The sequence below is a fragment of the Wyeomyia smithii genome, chromosome 3 (assembly GCF_029784165.1).
Source record: "Wyeomyia smithii strain HCP4-BCI-WySm-NY-G18 chromosome 3, ASM2978416v1, whole genome shotgun sequence".
Lineage (NCBI taxonomy): Eukaryota > Metazoa > Arthropoda > Insecta > Diptera > Culicidae > Wyeomyia > Wyeomyia smithii.
The window spans coordinates 177,075,411-177,090,084 of record NC_073696.1 but is presented as its reverse complement, the minus strand read 5'-3'; the positions used below and the strand labels follow the sequence as shown (position 1 = coordinate 177,090,084).

Below are 14,674 nucleotides of genomic sequence, written 5' to 3'. Positions count from 1 at the left end.
ATTACACATGTGGGCATGAATGCGTTAAGATATGTTTCTTTGTTTCGGTAGAGGTCGTTTTTTTTCGGGAAACTTAAAAATACTTAAGATTTAAAAATTGACGTGAAATTGAAATTTCACAAATGTAACGAAAACCCATTTCGAATTTTTAGATATCATCAGGTCAAACTTCGCTACTTTATTTTTCACACAAATAAATTTAGTTATTTATCATCTATTAACGTTTTTATACGCATCTATTAAAATTTGTCAACGGAAGACTTAAATTCTACTTGGAGTTAAAGATTGATTAAAGGTGAAGTAAATGATTCAGAAACTGTGAATCTGACTTGCTTACTCAAAGCTGACTTACGACGAAATGTCTGCATATTTGAATCACATTTTCCAAGTGAACTCGGTGGATATTGACATTCCAAGTTACTAGAGAGACGACCGGTCAATCTTGCTATTATTTAGTAACATTCTTCGGACTCTATAAATCTTTGGAAATTAGTATATATGATGACAATTTTGATAGAATGCAAAATCTCAAGAAGATTTGCAATGACGAAGGTGCAAGGTAAATAATCACTATCTTTTATTTCGTTATGTATCTTTAATGCTCAAAAATCATCTTTTGTTGCTGTGCTTACAAAATATCTTATTTTTTTGAAGTTCCGCAAAGTTCCGACAAAAGTGCACAAATAGCTTGGTTTCGTTTTGAACTCACGAAACACAACTTGATTTCGTTTCAACTTATTTATAAAAATGAAGTTTAGTTTCGTTTTTCCTACAAAGAAATAATGAAAAAGGGAGACATATATATATATATATATATATATATATATATATATATATATATATATATATATATATATATATATATATATATATATATATATATATATATATATATATATATATATATATATATATATATATATATATATATATATATATATATTCCTATATATATATTCCTGAAATCTGCAACTGATTTAAACACAATAATTCGCAGTTGTAAAGCTTAATTATTTTAATAGTTTGGTTTGCTAGTAAATATCATATTGATGTCTAAATTACTTAAAACTATTTAAATAAGACATTCGTATGATATAAAAAAAATCAACTAACTAATCAAAATTGAAATGTTTGGTAAAATCAATAAAGTTCGTATAGAAAAGGCCAGCTCACACTGTGTTTTTTTTATAGGAATATTGGCCAAGTAACTCATATATAATAGATTTTTTCCAACAAACTGTAATATCTGGGGAACATTCAACGTTAGCATCATTGGCAAATATTGGAAAATCAAACGTATTCTGCACCATTTAACCTACAGATCAAGAACGATCACTAGCATAAATCGGAAGTCTGTCGAGCTGTGAACTCTCGTTAGCTATTACTCTGAGACGGAAAAAAATCGCGCCGAGCAACAAAAATGGCTTGCGTAATTTAGAACCATCGCCACGACGACAAACGCTCAGATTAAGTTTGGTTTTGCTATGTGATTCGCTGGCGCTTGGTACGGGGGAGAACAGTGTGGCGAAAAATGTGCTATTTTTAAACAGTCTGATGGTTTCCGTATTTTTTGCTGCCGTCGGATTTGTGCGTGTTTCGCTCTGGCGGCCTACTCTATTTATTTGTCGCGGATGGTGTTTCCCGACTTCCTGTTCGACTCGGCATAGGAGGATATGCTGAGTTTGCAATACCTTATAAATGCATTCCACACACTTTCTGTTACGTCTACGGATCTCCAATGAATTAAATTGTAGTTGTGTACTGAAGTACACAACTACATTCTGATTTTCCGCTCCCTTGATAATGCTTGTTTCAGCATCAAATATAATAATGATGATGAGCAAGTTTCTTATAACTTATTTATACTTTCTTAACAACATTTAAATCATTTCATTGCAATTTAAATTCGGCTACATTAGATGGAATATGCAAGTGACTTAAGTAAATACATAGATACCAACGAAAATGTTAGCAGCCCTTTGTCACTATAAGGTATCTCACACACATCTTCGTAATATAGTTTCATATCACGTGACTTCCCAATCGAAAGTGTGAATTTACAATCCATCAGAATGTTTATTCATCATCACTAAGGTGAGGTGTGCGTATGATGATCCCCACTCACCTTGATCACGAAATTGACGTTCAAACAGAAACATGCTCCGAATTTCTATGCTGGGGGTTATAGAAATATTGCATAATTTCGAACTATTTAAAAACTTAATGAAAATTGACGAAACTCAGTCGAGAAGCTAGATTGAGATAGAATGAAAAAAATATCACAACTTTGATCAGCAAAAAATAGGAGTTGTGTTGGAGACGCGACCACATGATTGACGTAGAACTTCGTAAAACTATTTTTTTTCTTAGAGCTTAAGCTTGAGGGAACGTATTATTTTCACCCAAGGGACTTTGCGAATCACTCGAGAGAGTTGAGTGAGAATAGAGCCTGAAATTTGATCCGCTTGTCAGGATATATAAAAATTCATGCGCTATAAAACTTCGATAAAACCAATATTGTTACTAGGTGTAGTTGGACATGAGCAGGGGCATCACATAAATGAAGTTACAACCAACCCCTTCAACCATGCTTTCATCGAAACCACGGAAAAAATGGAAAATAATCACTTTTCCAGTTTTTCTCTGATCCAAGCACTTTGCCAACTGGTAAGAATGGCATAAAATTTCGTCTTACGGCAACATAGGGGTACACATTAAAAAACCCAAAACATCGAGAGCGTCATGAAATTATCCACTTTCAAATGCTTCGACGGATTTCCTTCATTCTCACAGTAGTCGATTACAAAATTGACTATCAAAAAATCACTACCTTTCTGCTCCATCACGTCACTAAAGTATACAAACAATTTTAATTTCTAAACGATTTGCTTTCGTTGTTTTGTTCGCTCGAATGCACAACGACACGTTCCTCGGAACTATAACTTTTAGTAGTCACGTATAAAAGCCCAGCATGCAGCAATTCAGTCTTTATTGTAGCGAAGACAGGTATAAAATGAACCCCTAAGGAAGAACGTCAATATATTAGATATGCTTATCACAAGCAACAAATATGAATTTAGGTACACGCTGCTTTATTTTAACTCTAATCTGATTAGGATCTACTCAGTTTGGTATTCTTATGCAAAATGTCAAAAAGTGAGTAATCGAGTACTGGACAATTGAGTAACATGAACCCAAATTTTCATTATTACCATGTTTACTCAGTTTTGAGTTATTATCCATGATGTTTACTCACCCTGAGTATATGTATATGTCAAAAGTTTTCAACAGCAATATTATCGGTTTCCGAAGAACAATTGGTGTCTCTTTTTATTCGTTGGCTAGCAGTAAGTATCTGATCTGTCATCAAATCAATAATTTCTTAATCAATTAATAATTTCAGCCCAACATCAGTATTGCAGAGGATTTGAAAACACCTAAAAGATCTCTTCAAAATGAACAACCGCATGTTGTATGTTCTATGATGCCGTTTAAAGCCGGACTTTTATTCGTGATGACAAACGGAAACATTTGTATTGATGTACAGTGCTCAACAATCGATGCAATTTAAATCCTTCGCAGTATTAGGTGACGAATGATGACGGATTTTCTGGCACAAAAATGTAAATCACAGTTCACGGGCAACTGTCAACCGGTTGGGTGCCGCATTCAATGAAGACACGGGAATGATTTAGTAAATTTTCTAATGTTTCGATTAAAAATAAATCTGTGTTTTTGATTGTTCTGATTTTATTTTATTTATTGAGTCAGATTTACAAAAACCAGAAATCATTAAATTTTCGTATTTAGGCAAACTGGGTAACTTGTTCTCATTTTCGTTAATTTCTGGTTTGCATGAACAGAGTAGATTCTTCTCAGTTTTTGACGTATGACGCCCTTACTCAGAAGTGAGTAACCGTAAAAGAACCCTAATTAGGGTACCTCCACTTTTTTTAAAAGTGGGTGATATCTAACTCACTTTAGAGTAACAAAAAATGAGCGTGTAGAGCATTTAGTTAGATATGCACTGCAATTGGGCCCTAAAGCTTAAAAAGGTTTTCTGATTTTTATATATCAGCTGAAAGAGTGCAATTTTCTGAGCAAAAAGTGATTTTTAAAAAATGTTTATCGTTTTCCTTCGATTTTTAAATGAAAAATAAAAAACTGCTCGAAATGCCTTAAATGACAGTTCTCTCATATACCGTACATGGGCGAAACGTCAACTTAGACCTTTCGAGCAGTTTTTTCACTCTTCATTTAAAAATCGAAGGAAAACGATAAACTTTTTTTTAAAAATCACATTTTGCTCAGAAAACGCGACTTTTTCAAATGATATATAAAAACTGGTTTAGCTTTAGGACCCAATTCTACTGCTTTGTAATGACTGTCATACAAAATATTACAATTTAAAAAAATTCTCCAAATCACAAGTTTTGCAATCTACCGGGACAAAACGCCTAAATGGCAGAAGGCCAATATGCTCCTAGCGCAAATCACCACGCGGAGTGAGAAGCGCTTGGAGTCACAGAAGTAAAATCAAAAGCAATGAAACATATCATCTGATTGAAGGTGGGGCATATTTCCTGGAGCTATGGTGTAGCCGAAAGCATTCAATATTAAGGCAATTCTAATAATTCTTACCGTTTCTTCTCTTGGTACAGTTGCTTATCGGTTCAACTAAGGCATATGAACACTGCTTGTATACCTCATGAACTAGTAAAAACCCTGGCGGCAGTGTTACCGAAAATAAAATCTGAACGAGCTCGAACCAAAATTTACTTTCATTTTTTTTCAGCTAGTAACAACTAATAAACTTGCATAGTGGGTTGGTCCCATGGAGTGCTAGAGATTCCCAATAGTCTCAGCGGCATTTTGAAGTTCAAGTACATCACAATAACTATAGACCGAACCCTATCGCAAGAAATACACTAACATAAGACAAGCGTTCGTAGTTTTACCACAGAGAACAGACATGCATGTTCATATAAAGAAATTTGAAAATCGTGTGGAAAAATTTGAATCAGAATACGTTAACCCTATCCCCGCGGAGAGAAATTAGTTTTTTATTTTAAAATGACAAAATGAAAATGCCATATTGCGTCACCCGCGAGGAATGGGTTAATACATTAACGACATCTATGTTGTGGTGCCCCAGTTGCACTGCATAAATATTGCCGTATCGATATCAGGGCTTAGATTGTAAGTGACAAGAGCGCCACATAGCGAGAGCATAGCCACTTACTAGTAAATGACGGTTGCAAGTTTTTGCACATCTCTTGAAAATAAGATGAACGTCTGTTATCTGTGGTTTTACGTTAATCTTACGGTCTCTTTAACTTTTTCGGTTGCAACTGCATTTTTCACACAGACATCAGGACACACCTTGCCCTTCCATGGAGTGAGAGGCCCTCTATCGATCGCCACACTAGATTTTTTTGGTCTTCAACGCGGCGTTAAGAATCATGGCACTCCACAAGTAACAAACTGGTTTTGTCAAAGTTTTATAGCGCTGTTTTGGTTGTATAAAACGCTATAAAGCCTTGATAAAACCAATATTGTTACTAGTGTTATTATCCATACTTCTCCAAACCAGATATTTCGATTCATGTTAACAATATTCAAATCAATGTGCAACGAAAATGCAACCATGTGCTGTGGAAGCCAACATATAAGAAAACCTGCAATATTATCGGAGAAAGTCGTTACAAAAATGTCATTTATCTTGAGCTGGAACTGCCAATTCAACAGTTTTTATTAACTGGTTAGTCCTAAATCATCTTTAAAACTAGAAATATCTTCAATTTCTTCATCAGCTTTCTCCAGCATGGGTTGTTGTTTCTGTATATCAGAGTGCTGTGATTCAAATACTGCAGTTTTAGATTTTTTAATAATCTGTTGATATCGATCCTTTATTTCAACCATCCATTCATTATCGTCCCAATGGTACCAGCTCAAAATACAGACAATTAGAATGAAAAACAAATTAGTGGTGATGCCTATAAAAATAAAAATGGTTAATACAATGATTGCAAACTGTCTTCCTAAGAGTAATACCAATGATAGCCGAAAGGATAGGCCAGTTGAACATAAGATATCGCAGCCCCGAAAAGTTGGCAGTGATGTGCAATTGTGCAGAGTAGAACTGCACACTACTAGAGAGAATGGTTATGTCGACACTGGTGGCCGGATGTGCTTGATTATCTTCGAAATTGGTAAATAATTCTATCGCAACCATTTGCTTTTCCTCACGGTACCCCATGATTAAAAATGGTGCGAACACCACCGTAGACAGTAATTTCAGCAGATCAGATTTGTAGTGTAGCATAGAGAGCCGACAGGACTTTATCGTTTGAGTGCCAGAATGATCCTGCATAGCCGCGCAGATAGTGAACATACCTAGAACAGTAAACAGTAGAATAATTTAAAAAAAATTATGTCGTAATACAAATAATCAAGAATATAATATATTAATAATACGAAATCAAAAAGCAAGAACAAAACACAACTTCTAGACTATTGCCACCTCTCCGGGCCTGACAATGAGGGTCCAAGCACAATGAATATGTTAGTCATATGTTAGACGATCAATTTTTTATTTCATCTAAAAGAGCTACATTTTCTAAGCAAAACGTGATTTTCAAAAAGTCGCCCATATACCAACTGTCATTGTAGCGATTTTTATTCTTTATTTAGAAATCGAAGGACAATAATATAAAATTTAAAAAATTCACGTTCTGTTCAGAAAAATAAACTCATTCAGCTGATACATAAAAATTCTAATTCCGTGAACAGCTAAACAACCCAATCATCACAAAGTTATAAGTTATTAAATCATATCTTTTGTAACCAAGTCAATACATCTCCATCGCTTCCCGACAAACTTCTGGGCAAGAAATCCAGGAAAGTATCATCTTTTACCTGTTTTATGGTTTTGTTCTGATTCTGGCATTTCCAGATAAAGAATAACTCGGTATGGTTGTCCTATCATAAGTAGCTGCTGTTTTTTTGTTAGCTCCACCGTATCTGTGGGATATTGGGGACATTTCGATTCTGCTTGACATTGTCTGCAAATAGTAATTTCCAATCATGTCTTTTTGAAATATTTCACTTTTCTTATCTAGATCTTACCCATAGCTGAGATATACATCCTTCACATGCGACACAGTAGGCATGTACGAGTAGTAGAAATAAGCGTACATAAATATCGAGGCCCACACAACAGACAGTCCAATTAGCACAACAGCAATGAGACGCAAAACAATGTTTTTCGTTGATTGCACTCCAGCACTGGTTTTTCGCTTGTACTCTTCCGCGAACACGATTCCAGTTACAGCCAATGGTTTCAATAGATAATTTCGTATCAGATGGAACGGGTCCAAAATATTTAATATAATCCTCCCGAGTGGCATTTTTGTGTTGATATATAGTCACACTAGACGAAAAATGTATACGATTTGTTTTGTTGCACCACTTTCCCAGTGGTTTGTTGCTGAATCTGAATCAGCTGACACTGCCAGCCCAACAAAAACAAACGCGGAATGAACTCACAGCCTTGTCATCGATACACGCGATGCGCGCAACGTGTAGAATGTAATGAACCTAATATGTCACTTTTTCAGTAGACACAACGACGCACTTCAGATTGGTTCGATGGTCGAAGCGACACTGATGCGATTATTTCAATGGGCTTACGCTGGATGTCAGTATACATTTCTTTATCACGTTCATAGCGTATTTATTTCGATTTATACTTATACTAAAACAACGAGAGAAAAATGCATTATTTTACAATCTTTCCCAGCCCTCAATATCAGTCGCGTGTACATTTAGTCACCTCATTAAGGGCAAAGATCACTTTTACGTCAAATCATATCTATCATTATAAATTCGAAGGCAATTAGGCTGTGCGCTTTCACAAATGCGAGTATATGGGAAAAATGAACTCTAGAAACAGATTGATTACAAACAGATTTAAGGAAGTAGCACATTTAGGCAATATTTGGTCAGTCATTTATTCAAAAAAAGTACACTTCTCATGACTCATGACTAAATACAAAAAAAAAACAAAAAAATTCATGACATTTTAAAATAACTGAAATTTTAATAAATCTAACTCAATCTAACCCTCCATTAACTTATGTTCCTGAAAAACATGTTCCTTTATTAAAACTTTGACAACTGAAAAGGAGACCTCCACACGGTACTTGGCTCCCGGGCTACTACAATCCTAAATTCGGCCCTGATAATCGGGAATCGAACGTTATCAAGAATGTTTGAAATGAAACTATTATCACATTATCATTTTTTTATCACACGAATTTTATTAGGAAATTTGCAACGCATTCAAGCTACCATTTCAAATGCATACACTTTCTGGCAAAACCGGGCCCATTCCACAACCCGTTCAACAGTAGATGCCAGTATAGTGGTGGCATAATGTCCTTTTTCATGATAAACATCGAATAGCGTTCTTTGCTCTGGTCGATGGGGAAAGTTTCCAGTGGTGTCAAACTGTAGTCGAATTCAGCTAGAATACAACTGTTGTACCCGGTAACCAGTGGACAGGAAGCATAACCATCGAACACTTTCATTGGCGTATGTCCATTCATCACTGCGAGCATATTTTTGTATACAACTTGAGACTGTGCAGCTATAAGTGTAACTCACGTTATTTTCATTAAAATTTTATTTTTTTTACTAATTTACCAACAGAAGCGGCAGTTTTAGAGTTTGGACTAGATGAACAATCGCCAATAGCAAAGACATTGGCAAACTTTGTATGTTGCATGGTATCCTTGTTTACATCAACAAATCCTGTATCCGTGACAAGGCTTTTGCACGCTGCTAAAACATCTGGAGCGCTCATTGGAGGGGTAACATGCAGTAGTTCAAACTAAAATATTATATAATTTCAAACATGACAAAAAATATTTCTTCAAAAAGTATCTTCCGTACATCAAGAGTAATCTTTTCCTGAGGGTTGTCAAGATTTTCAAATATGGCTTGATTTTTGGTGGGGAGTACTTCAATTAGGTTTGTCCGCAGGTTGACCTGAATGCCACGCTTGTCGACAACTTTCCAAAGAGCATCAGCGTAGTGTTTTACTCCGAATAACACCGCCAGCGATGTATTGTAGACAACATTGGCATGATGTCGCTTTTTAGTCTAGATTCAAAAAGATCATATCAAACTGATGTATCATATTTTATTTTTAGTAATACACTGTATTTACCTTACGCAAATAGTGATCGGCGATATACATAATCTTCTGTGGAGCCCCTGGACATTTCACGGGACTATTGGGGAAGGTGAATATGGCGTCACCCGCTTTGAACGCCTGAAGTGCTTCAAAAGTTCGGTTCACATACTTTGGTGAATAATTGGAGCAGACTTTACCCTTCGGAATCGAAAGAGCCTCCACTAGGCCTGGTATTTTGTTGTAGTTCAATTGAACACCCGTAGCAATCAATAAAAACTCATACTCGATCTTATCGCCCTTTTCTGTATAAACGATATTATTTTCTGGTTCAAACTTGGCAGCGGAATCCTTCACCCACTTTGCGAGAGCAGGCAGAACAGTGGACATCGGCCGGAAGCTATCGTTCAATGTCTTAATTCCACCACCGATCAGTGTGAACATTGGTTGATAATAATGGTTCTGAAAATATGATAAGAGTCATACTGAATATGTACTTTTTAATTTTGGGTGTTATATTTATTAAATCACGTGTGATATTTCCGAAGCGAAAGCAAACGATTACAACCATCGCAAATCTGATCACACCGATGTTAGTTCAAGTCAGTTGAAAAACATTTGAGTGTACATTAAAGGTTTTTTTTATTACTTAAGTACGAATCTCATAGCAGACGCAATATTGTTTCAAGAGTTCACAAGTGGTTTATTGCATTCTTCTTCAGACAAGTAGATCTAAAAACTTTAACTTAAGGTACAATAGTGGAATACGGAATTGGGTCATGATTTGGCTTCCGTAAACTGTAAAATGATATTCTGTAAAACCATTACTTTGTTTATTAGCCCCTTACTTGTAAAATATTTCAGGAGATCGTACCTCGCTTCATGCTTTTCTTTCAGAAACGTCCCAAGTATATCAAACGGTGTATACAGACATCTTATCTAGCTTGCGAGTTTCATTCCATCGATATTCGCCGTTATTCTTCATTGCAAAATTTGCTTGAAGCTGGAAATCTAGGTCAAGTTCGCTATTTTGCATCTAAAATGCAAATTCTGCAATTGACGTTCAGCTGTATTCTAATGTCTTAGCCAGAATGGAGAACAAAGATCTTGCAGGATTATTGTGTGGTTCATATAAAACCAGTTACAGTAAGCCCTTTTTATGCGTTTTTCGATTATTTTTAAAATAACGTGTTTTTACGGCAATTTTCAAATAACACGTTTTTCACGACGATTTTCCTAATAACGCGTTTTTTACGGCGATTCTTCAAATAACGCCATTTGATACTCAAGGTAACGTTTTTGTAGTGTCACCGTAGACGTAGAAACGAGTTAAATATCTCCTGTTACTACTGATGAACAATATAAAGGGTGGAAGTGCACTTTTTTCATTTTGTCGACTGAATTTATTTAAAATTGGTTGTACGCATACGTACACATTCACGCATGTACACAGTTACCTCCCAAATACCCACTTTAACTTAATCCATTTTTCGAGTTCATTTGAAATGGCACGATACATTTTAAATTTTACTGAGTCTTGTAATTTTTGTGTTTTTTTTTTTAAACAATGGGACGCACTGTGATGTTTAGAACATTTCTATATACCGTCTGCCGGGGTGAGATTGTGCCAAAAAAGCATACTTTTTTATAGTCAGTAAGATAGTTTTAAGTTTATTTTAAGTTTCGTTTTATTCCTATTTTTTCTTGACAAGTAGGTTTAATAATTTTCCTACAATTACATTATCTTAACTGCGAAAGCTAATAACATTCAATAATACTAAAAAGCGTACAAATATATATAATAGTGTTGAAATGTCACCATTTGTGGCAGAACCCACAATACTAATTCTGAATAGATATTTTAGTACATAAATAAATTATTACAAACTCCCCCCCTATAAAAAAAAGGATACTTTTTTGTTCCTTGGCTTGTAATGCACTCATTTATGGCAATGATTTTCATCCAAATCACGCCAATGCACACTTGAATCTTTAGTTAACGACTGCCGCAAATATGGTTAAGTTACAAAAAACTATAATTTTGCTAAAATTAAATGAACTTTGGCCTAATCTCACCCTTTCTATGGGGTGAGATTGTGCCAAAAACAAAAAGTTGAATTTAATACCTGTTAAATGTACAGTAGTGTATCTACGGATAATTCACATGAATAACATGATAGAACAGTAAGTATAGGGACGACCATAAACAACGTGGACTATGAAGGGGCTATAGGGGGTTGACCAGAAACTACGGTTCATATGAATTATAGAAAAATGTATGGAAATGTAGTACTGGATCAAATCGATATCTGGAGTAACCAGTTATGAGAACGTAGCTTACAGACAGTCTTTATACTCATAGTGGCGTCTCCAGGTAGCTTAGAAAGGAAAAACGATAGGACATAAAGCCTGCGAAGACTTTTCGTTTCAATTATTATGTGTCATTGACCACTGTATATTCCATTGGAGATCTTAAAACCGCTGGAAACGTACCCACAACCCTCCTTCCTCGTTTTAAAACTCATCAGTTATTTAGAATATGTGTACAAATTTTGTTACATTCCATAAGTAATATCAGTAATTGTAAATTTCCATCTAACAGTTGTTAGCTTACTGTTCTCAAGCTTTAAGTCATTATTTTAAATAATACCATAGCTAGACAACATACCCTATGTAAACAATGCAAGTGTTTTGGTGTATACTGATATAATTTTGTCGTCAATGTGAATTTCGCACACTGTACCCTTCCAAAAGGGCTCGAAAAGTGTACAGTTTGGAAAAACATTATTTCCTGAGCCAACACAGATTCAATGCATAATATTTCCTCAACACATTCGAGACGACATCCTAACGTACCAACTGAGCAGTAAGTTGATGTGATTTCTTGATCGGGTTGGTTTGCCTGGGACATTTTTGGATAACGTTGTTTGCGCATGTTTTTCACCCTGTACGTTGAAACATTATTTAAGTGAAACAGTTCACTGGTATAATCTATAAACCATTTGAAGTTGTGAATAAATATGTCATGTTACATAAAGTATTGAATTCGAGGTATTGGGTTCTAGAAATCTTAAGTAATTTAACATACAAACATTTCCCGTTTTGGCTCAATCTCACCCCCGTGGCTTAATCTCACCCCGGCAGACGGTAGTAGTTATATAACACCAATTTTCAGGTGAATGCTAATCGCACCAGTACACCAAAGTCATCACCTACAAATGTGTATACGCTTGTAGAAATAAATCGTACTGAATTTTACCTCAAGATTCTGCTCCAAAATGATTGAACAACTATTAATAATCACGAATGCCAGTGTGAACCAGTTCATCGCGATTATGTATTCCCATAGTCGGATATGGAGGGGTTCGTCCGAGTCCCCAAAAAAATTCCTTTCTAATGACTCATGACTAAATACAAGCTAACAATCCAAAAAATTTCGTAAAACTTTAAAATAATTTAAATTTTAGTAAAGTTCACAGAATCTTTCTATATCCTTTTATTTGATTTAATAATTTTGCATAACATATTTCTTTGTTGGAATTTTGACAACTGAAAAGAGTCCCTATAACCCTAAATTCTCCCCTGTGTGTTACCTAGAGTATTGAACGTCTTCAGCAGAGGTTTTCTTCGACAGGGCTTTGCATAAGACTGCTGCAGAAAAGCTGCCAAAGAAAACCACTCTCGAAGACGTTCGATACGCTATATATTTTACTTTGTTTTGCTCATTTTCTTCAGTCAATGCTTACAAAATTGTTCCATCTCACCACGACTTTGCAAAAAATGTATAATCAAAATTTAAACCGCATGATGAAAACTTAAGTTTTACAAAATTCTGGCAGTTACATAGTGCCTCAAAATTACCTCAAAGAAGTTACTATACCTACAATTATAATTACTACCTGTTGCTTGTAACCAATCACACGTAATCGAAAACAAATGTGGGCACGGCTTGTGGTTGCTATCACATAGAACTTAAATTGAGCATTGCGATAACGAAAAAAGAAAATCCCCGAAGCACTAAACAATAATAAATCGACACTCACTTCAGCTGGTTCCAAAATGATAACCTTTCCTTTGCCCAGTTTGTTGGATAATTTTGCGGCAACTGAGCAACCACCAGCTCCACCCCCAACGATTAACACTTGGCATCTAGAAATAATCAAACACATTTTATTATTTGACACTAATAAAGCCGGCTCTAAGCAACTATAACCAGCAATAATAATGTTAACAAAGTTCACATGATCATCAATCTGCAATTTGAATGTGCAAAATACTTTACTTGTGGTTATCGTTGAGCACGCTTGACGTAGCAAGTCCTCGAAATAGAATATCTCCTTTTAACAAATTATATCGCACCACGTTACACATTCTAATCGAATTCATCGTTAGTTTTTATGGATAACCCGGCAACTCAGCAAGATTCGTACGCCAATCGAACTTCAATCACAAGTTTTTGTAGCAGAGCTTGGAAGGTTGAACGAATACTGATCGTCGTGTTGATTTTTTGTTGGTTTACTGAGGCTGCGACAGAGGAACACAATCTTATACACGCACGCAATTTATTCGGTGTTGTTCTGTGCCGGCCGATGCAAAAGTGACTGATTTTTTTTTATTGAAGTTGGTTAGGTAGGAGGTGTCTGCTTTTGCTTTTGTGTACAAATTTTTCTAGATGATACACAGTAACCTGACCTTGAATATAGGCGAGCAAATGTTCAATAAATATTTCAACTAGATGGCAGTGTAACGAAAGTTCATTGTGCTGGATCGGCAAGGTAGGAGTTTTCATAAAAGTTTTTATAGCTCTTGCATGCAATGTAATGCAATGATCAAGAGAGCTAGAATATAAAAATGTACCAATTTGCTGTTATCATTGCACCGTTTTTTGATTGGATGTATTCTCCAGCGCTGATTTAGGTTTTAACGAAGCTGGGGGGTCTTAGTCGATAAGTGGAGTGGATGATAAACAAGAGAAAGAAGAACACGAATGAGAGCGATAAGCGTAAAATGTGTGAAAATGAAATATGAACATAGATTCAAATGAAAATGACAAAATGAAATTCCAAGTGTTGTATACTTATAATATAAATACAAATAATTACATTAAACAAATAATTACATTAAAATTGTCGAAGAAAATGTATTTCTCATCATTCAATACTAAAGAGTTTCTATGATAAAAGCTTTGCAAGGCCATATATGCACGTTGCGATGAATTTACAATGTACGGATGACTTTCAAAGAAAGGCATACATAAGGAACAGCTCGAAAAATGTAAGTAATGAGATCAATACTAGGTGAAATAAAACAGGTATCTTCCTAACGTTTTAGTAATCCGCGAAATTCAAGTATTCGGTCAACAAGACAATGCAGATGAATTTGATCTGGCACCTGAACTGAATAAAACATAAAAGTTCTCGACGCAACGGATTGTGTCCATTTCCAATAGACCTAAATCGTATGCCCGGTTTCCAACCG

At 35.3% G+C, this 14,674-nt stretch overlaps 2 protein-coding genes across 2 annotated transcripts; both read right to left on the bottom strand.

The window, feature by feature from the left end:
- Window positions 1-5,608: 5,608 nt before the first annotated feature.
- On the bottom strand, window positions 5,609-7,657 carry LOC129731531 (seipin). The gene is made up of 4 exons (XM_055691612.1): window positions 7,129-7,657; window positions 6,919-7,064; window positions 6,055-6,396; window positions 5,609-5,996 (listed from the first exon to the last, which is right to left on the bottom strand). The coding sequence occupies exons 1-4, from the start codon at window positions 7,407-7,409 to the stop codon at window positions 5,755-5,757; spliced, it is 1,011 nt and encodes a 336-aa protein (XP_055547587.1). The 5' UTR covers window positions 7,410-7,657; the 3' UTR covers window positions 5,609-5,754.
- A 457-nt stretch (window positions 7,658-8,114) lies between these two features.
- Window positions 8,115-13,874, bottom strand: LOC129731530 (sulfide:quinone oxidoreductase, mitochondrial). Its single transcript, XM_055691611.1, has 6 exons — window positions 13,479-13,874; window positions 13,240-13,345; window positions 9,233-9,658; window positions 8,956-9,165; window positions 8,707-8,893; window positions 8,115-8,650 (listed from the first exon to the last, which is right to left on the bottom strand). Exons 1-6 carry the CDS (start codon window positions 13,580-13,582, stop codon window positions 8,349-8,351), a joined length of 1,335 nt encoding a protein of 444 aa, XP_055547586.1. The 5' UTR covers window positions 13,583-13,874; the 3' UTR covers window positions 8,115-8,348.
- Between the last annotated feature and the right edge of the window lie 800 nt (window positions 13,875-14,674).